The sequence below is a fragment of the Muscardinus avellanarius genome, assembly GCF_963383645.1.
Source record: "Muscardinus avellanarius genome assembly, chromosome: 14".
In the NCBI taxonomy this organism is placed as follows: domain Eukaryota; kingdom Metazoa; phylum Chordata; class Mammalia; order Rodentia; family Gliridae; genus Muscardinus; species Muscardinus avellanarius.
In genome coordinates this window covers 91,224,053-91,230,600 of record NC_137800.1, presented here as the reverse complement: position 1 = coordinate 91,230,600, position 6,548 = coordinate 91,224,053, and the positions used below count along the sequence as shown (strand labels likewise).

General features: G+C 60.2%; 1 protein-coding gene across 2 annotated transcripts; it reads left to right on the top strand.

The window, feature by feature from the left end:
• Positions 1 to 3,132: 3,132 nt before the first annotated feature.
• Positions 3,133 to 6,077, top strand: CLPS (colipase; the record flags this gene model as incomplete). 2 transcript variants are annotated; one of them, XM_080709858.1, is made up of 3 exons in its annotated part: positions 3,133 to 3,219; positions 4,694 to 4,816; positions 5,943 to 6,077. In XM_080709858.1, 3 exons carry the CDS (start codon positions 3,133 to 3,135, stop codon positions 6,075 to 6,077), a joined length of 345 nt encoding a protein of 114 aa, XP_080565984.1. The 2 variants fall into 2 exon arrangements, with proteins under 2 accessions (XP_080565984.1, XP_080565985.1); XM_080709859.1 differs by lacking the exon at positions 4,694 to 4,816.
• Positions 6,078 to 6,548: the final 471 nt, after the last annotated feature.

Sequence of the window (6,548 nt, the reverse complement as noted above, 5' to 3'; positions counted from 1 at the left end):
ACCCAGGGCCATTCTACCTCCGAGTGACACCCCAGCCCTATTTTTTATTCTTTATTTTGAAACACGGCCTCACTGAGTTGCAGAGGGCCTCACTAAGTAGTTGAGGCTGTCCGTGAACGGCGATCCTCCTGTCTCGGCCTCCCAAATGCTGGGATTCCAAGCGTGCGCCACCACATCCAGTCTTTTGTTTTTTGTTTTTTGTTTTTTAGATACCGAGTCTTGCTAATTTGTTGAGGGCCTCAGTCCTGCGATCCTCCTGTGTCAGCCTCCCAAGTATGGGGTGACAGGCGCCACCACGCGGGGCCGTACTTTAAGCTCCAGGAGCAGGGTGGCCGCTGTGGTAGCCTCCCCTGGCCTCCCGGGGAGCTCGGAGGCTGAGGGAGAGCGTGGGGGTCAGGAAAGGCCTCCGTGCCCAGAAATTGCTTAATGCCAGGCTTTGGTATCCCCACACAGGGCAGGACCACCAAGGGCCAGATAGCTACCTCAGAAGATACCTGAGGAGCCCCACGAACAGCCCCAAAGGACAGAGAGGAGCTCCGAGATGGGACTGCAAATGGCCGGCACCGCGTGCCACTTGCTGGGCCGGCACTGCCTGCCTTGCCTGGGCGCCTCTTCCCAGCGCGTGCAGTTCTTCCTGGTTGTGGATAACTTTATAGCGTAGCCTCGCGCTGCGGGAAAGTGCGATGTGGCCATGGCCACACTAGGAGAGGACGCCATCCACGGAGGCCCTGCTGGCTGGCCCGGAGCCCGCGGCCCTCGCCCCAGGGATGCAGCGTGTCTGAGGGCATGCAGGCAGGGAGCGGGCTGTTTCGTGCGTGTGGAGCGTTCACGTGCGTGTCGGCCATGCAAAGAGAACAGGAGCCGGGCTGGTGGCCAGCTTCTGGATTCCAGCGCTTGGGAGGCTGAGACAGGAGGATCGCAGGTTCGCAGCCAGCCTCAGGGAGACCTCAGCAGCTTAGTGAGGCCCTGTTCCCAAATAAAAAATAAAACAGGGCTGGGGGTGTAGCTCGGAGGTAGAATGCCCCTGGGTTCAACCCTCCATGTCATAAAAACTGAATACTGAATGAATGAATGAATGAATGACGAGAACCGAGAGGACTCCGGGTTCCAGAACTCCAGGAGGCCAGAGGACGCGGGAAGACAAGGACAGGGTGGTGCCGCTGGCGGGGCCAGGGGACCACAAGGCCCCTTCCTGGCCACGGAAGCCACAGAAGCTCCGCACACACTTGACCTGGCCTGGGCCAAGGGATGCCCTTGGGTTCAACCCTGCGCCCCCAAAGGGCTGGTGGTGAAGATACAGAGGCCGCAGCAAGAGCAGCTCCTCCCTCAAGGGCCTGGTGAAGACCTTCGCCCCTGGGCACATGATGCTGTGTAGGATTTATTGATTTATTTAGGATGCTGCCCAGGGGCGTTCGACCTCCGAGCTATACCCCCAGCCCTATTTTTTATTTTTGAAACAGTCTCGCTGAGTTGCAGAGGGCCTACGTAGCTGAGGCTGGCTGCGAGCCGCCATCCTCCGGTCTCCGCCTGGGCTCACACGCTTGCCCACCTTGCCCGGCTCCTGTTTGGGATTTATTATCACATCAGCGGCTGCTCTCTCTCAACATTACACCAGAGAGACTGACCCATATGGTTTTGGTTTGAATTGTGTCTTTTACGGACTTGATTCACTGATGATGTGGCCTACCCAGGGAGGTGGGGGTGCGGGGTGAGGGCGGAGCCATGGGAGTGGGCTCTGCTCCGTGCAGGGATTCCACGCGGCTCCAGAGACTTCGTCTTCTCTGATCTGACCTCAGGAAGTGGGAGTCACCCCCCCCCGGGGTAGATAAGGAAACTGAGGCCCGGGGAGGTCAAGAAGCTGAGTGACTCGGCCAGAAGCCACGGGCTGGCCCGGGGACACGGGGCTGGCATGGGCCAAAGCTGGGTGTGGGCGGCTGGCTCTCATCTCTATGTGGGGCGGGGGTGGCGTGCTCGGAGCGGAACAGGAAAGCTTCTGTTTGCACACCTGAACACACTCGGGCAGCTGTGTCCTTCCCGACCTCAGCCCCAGGTCCACCTGAGGTCAGCGGGCCTCCTGGTCCCCAGCCGGGACGGGCCACTGCGCCCACTCCCCCGCACCTGAGCAAAGGCCGAGTGTCTGCTGCTCCCTGGGCTGCAGCAGCCCCCTGTGGCGAGGCCCCCGCGGGGCTGGGAGGAGAGAGAAGAGGCCCAGCCTCCTCCTCCCCGAGTTGGACGCTGCCACACGCCGGGGCTCAGGAGCAAGAGGTGCCTGGGACACGGCCGGGCACCCCACACTGCGGCCTCCCATGCCTCCTCCCAGCCCTGCTCTGCCCAGGAGCTGGGTGTGAGCTCAGCCAGCCCCCACAAACTGCCTATGAGGGCCTGGCTCTTCCAAGACTGCTCATGTGGTCCTGTAGACGTGATATATATGAAGCCGGACATAGGGCTGCACGCCTGTCATCCCAGGACTTGAGAGGCTGAGACAGGTGGATCGCAGGTTTGAGGACAGCCTCAGCAATGTAGTGAGGGTTTCAAAATAAAAAATAAAATAAGGCTGAGGATATAACTCAGAGGTAAAACCCTTGGGTTCAGTCCCTAGTACCACACACAGACACACACACACACACAAGATAATTAAATAATTATGTCAGCGTGCATATCTATATATAACACATGTATGTACATTGTCAACCTTTACAGTTCTTGAGATCATCCACAGTTGACAGATAACTTGCCCAGTTAATAACGTGTACCACTGCGTGCTCCAAGTGCACACATGCATGCGTGTGCATGTGCATGTGCGTGTCCTTTGGGCGGAACCCAGGGCCTTGTGCATGCCAAGTGCCAACCAAGCACTCTACCAGTGGGCTCCATTCCAGTCCACTATTAACTGTAATGCGTTACTGTGCATGTACACACACACACACACACACACACACACACACGGCTCCCAGGTGCCCGTCCAGCCACCTTATCAGGAGCCCTGCCCTGATTGGCCACAGCTGTGCCTTGTGTGGTGCAGAAGGAGGGGCACAGGTGTTGCGGGCCCCTCTTAAGGTCCCACTGCCTCAGCCAACCTTACCTCCTGCCACCTGACCCACCCGCTGCTGCCCACACCGGCCGCGTCTCGCCATGGAGAAGGTCCTGGTCCTCCTGCTGGTCGCCCTGGCTGCGGTGGTCTACGCAGCTCCAGACCCCAGGGGGCTCATCATCAACCTGGTAACCTCTGACACCCCCACGCAGCTGCTGGCTGGCCGCTGCCCCAGGAGAGGCTGGTGGGCAGGTCCCTGCCCGGGCTGGGCATGCGCAGAGCCCCGAGGTGGCACCAGAGTGGCCGGGGCTGCGGGCAGGGCAGGACGCACGGGTTCCAGCAGCAGCTGTGAGCACCAGCTCCCTGGTGACCCCAGCTGGCCACTCCGCTGGGTCTCAGCGAGCCATCTGGTATCTTCACGGGGCCACATGGGGTCTCCAGACTGTTCCTGCTCACACACGCCTTTCAGGAGCCTGAGAAAGTCAGGGACCATCGTCTCACAAGACCCCTCCCCTCTCAGTTTCTGGGCCCTTTGTCCCCAGCGGAGAACCCTGCAGTGTGAGTCCGTGGCTCCCTGGCTGTGAGAAAGTTTTCCGTCTACAAAGCCAGAGGCCCGGTGGTCACCTGGAGGCCCGTCTCCGAGGCTCCTGGTTTGGGAAGCTTTGCCACTAGCCTGGCGTGGGGGCACACACTTGTGATCTCAGTACTTGGGAGACTGAAAAAGGAGGATGGCATGTTTGAGGCCAGCCTTGGCAACTTAGTAAGACCCTCCGCAATTTTATGAGACGCTGTTTCAAAATAAAAAAAACAAAGGGCCGGGCGCGGTGGGCGCGCTTGTCATCCCAGCATTCGGGAGGCTGAGACTGGAGGGTCGCGGTTTGCGGACAGCCTCGGCTACTCAGTGAGGCCCCCTTAGTGAGACTCTGTCTCAAAGAATAAAAAATAGGGCATAGGGTGTAGCTCAGAGGTCAAATGCCCCTGGGTTCCATCCCCAGACCCACAAAAAAAAGAAAGGGTTAGGGCAACTGGGCATGGCAGCACATGCTTGTCATCCTGGCATTCGGGAGGCTGAGACAGGAGGATCGCGGTTCATGGTCAGTCTCAGCTACTTAGACCCATCGCAACTCAGTGAGACCCTGTTTCAAAATAAAGAATAAAAAATAGGGCGGGGGTGTCGCTCGAGGCGGAATGCCTGGGTCCCAGCCCCAGGCTCAAGCCATGATGCCCGGCAGTTGTAAGACTGGGAACACTGCTTCCTGTGGTCCATCAGTCCCCGAGTGCGGAGGTGAAGAACCTCCCGAGGCTTCGCGCGGGACGTGAGGGTGGGGTGGGGCCCAGGGCGGGCGGCACTGCCCCCTGCGGGCCCTGTCTGGGCCGGGCCGGGGAGGGGTCTGGAGGGCAACGCCGTTCATCTCACGCTCACGGGCTCCTCAGGCCGGAGCCCCTGTGTGGGTCCCCTGCATACTCTAGACGGGGGCAGTGGCCTGCCGGGTCACCAGAGAGCTGGGCCCTACAGCCAGTCCTGGAGCCCGTGCATCCCGAGCTGCCCCGCAGCTGCCCATGCGCCTGCCCCTCACATAGGTGGGGCACAGAGAGGCCGTGGCTGGGGGCTCTGGGGCCCTGGGGCCCTGGGGGGGCCTGGCTCACTGGCTGCCCCCACAGGAAGATGGCGAGATCTGCTTAAACAGCGCCCAGTGCAAGAGCAGTTGCTGCCAACACGACACCATCCTGGGCATATCCCGGTGCACATTCAAGGCCCCCGAGAACAGCGAGTGTTCCCCAAAGGTGAGTGCTCCCCAGGGCAAGTGCTCCCTGTGGATGAGTTCTCCCCACAGGCAAGCACTCCCTGCCGATGAGTGCTCTCCCCAGGAGAGTGCTCCCCATAGATAAGTCTGGTCCAGGTGAGTGCTTCCTGTAGATGACTGCTCCCCCAGGTGAGTGCTCCCTGCTGATGAGTGTGCTCCCCCAGGTGAGTGCTCCCCATAGATGAGTGCTCCCCATAGATAAGTGCTGCTCCAGGTGAGTGCTTCCTGTAGATGACTGCTCCCCCAGGTGAGTGCTCCCTGAAGGTGGGTGCAGAGCTCGGGCTGGGAGGTGGGGGTGGGGTGGAGGAGCTGCCCTACGCAGAACGGGAGGAGAACAGGGTGTTCGCCAGGGGTCAAAGTGCCATCCCAGCCCATCATGCCTCACAACTGGCCGCTGAGATGGGGTTGGTTATCTCTATATCAGGAGAGAAAGGGAGTCAGTAAAACCAAGTCTGGTGGAAGCCAGACATGGGTCCCCCAGTGCACAGGTCTCCTAATGGGACACCATCAGGAGACGCTCCCCTGAGCCGGGCATGTGGGGTGCATGCCTGGAATCCCAGGACCTGGGAGGCCAAGACAGGAGGATGGCAAGTTCAAGGCCAGGCTCAGCAACTTAGCAAGACCCTCCGCAACTCAGTGGGACCCCATTTCAAAATAAAAAGGGAAACTGGGCGTGGTGGCACACACTTTGATCCCCGCGCTTGGGAGGCTGAGACAGGAAGATCGCATAGGTTCAATGCCAGCCTCAGCTACTTAGTGAGACCCTGTTTCCAAATAAAATATAAAATAGGTCTGGGAGTGTAGAGCAGAGGTAGAAGGCCCGTGGGTTCTACCCCCCAATACCCCCCACACACACACACACACGGCAGAGGGTATAGTTTGGAAGTAGAATGTCCTGGATTTAATCCCCCCAGTACCAAAGGGGGGTGGAGGAGAGAGAGAGAGAGAGAGAGAGAGAGAGAGAGAGGAGGAGAGAGGAGAGAAAGGGAGAGAGAGAGAGAGAGAGAGAGAGAGCGCGCCCCCTGCAAGGAGACGGGCGGGTCCCCAGCAGGCAGGGTAAGTGATGTCCAAGCAGCGGCCGGCTCTCAGGGGCCCCATCTCTGCAGAGCATCCTCCATGGCGTTTACTACAAGTGCCCCTGCGAGCGGGGCCTGACCTGTGAGTCGGACAAGAGCATCCTGGGCTCCATCACCAACACCAACTACGGCATCTGCCTGGACGCTGGGCGCTCCAGGGAGTGAGGCGCCGCCCGCCCGTGCCCGCCCGTGCCCGCCCGTGCCCGCCCCTGCCCCCCTCTCCCCGCGGCCACCTCCGCCAGCTCCTCCGGGAGCTAACTGGGCTCTGGGTAATTAAAGCCCGCTGCAACCTGGCCGTCACCGCGCCTGCGTGTTCTTGCTGGGTCACTGCCCCTGCTGCATGGAGCCTTCGCCCGCCATGCCGGGGCCGAGGCCCAGAGGCCGGGAGGGCATCTGGGGCCGGAGGGCAGCCAGGGTGTTGCGCACCTGGGAACCTCCCTGTGTCTGGGGAGCATCACCCCTCCCTGAGCATGCCCTCCTTGTCCTTCAAGTTCTAGAGAAATGGCCAGGTGTGTGAGCACGCACACACGTTCACGCTCACACACACCCACTCACACTGGTGTTAAAATGGCCCTCATTCGCTGTCCTTGTGTCCTGCCTCAGATTTCACCAGATCCAGCCAGGCGTGGTGGCACA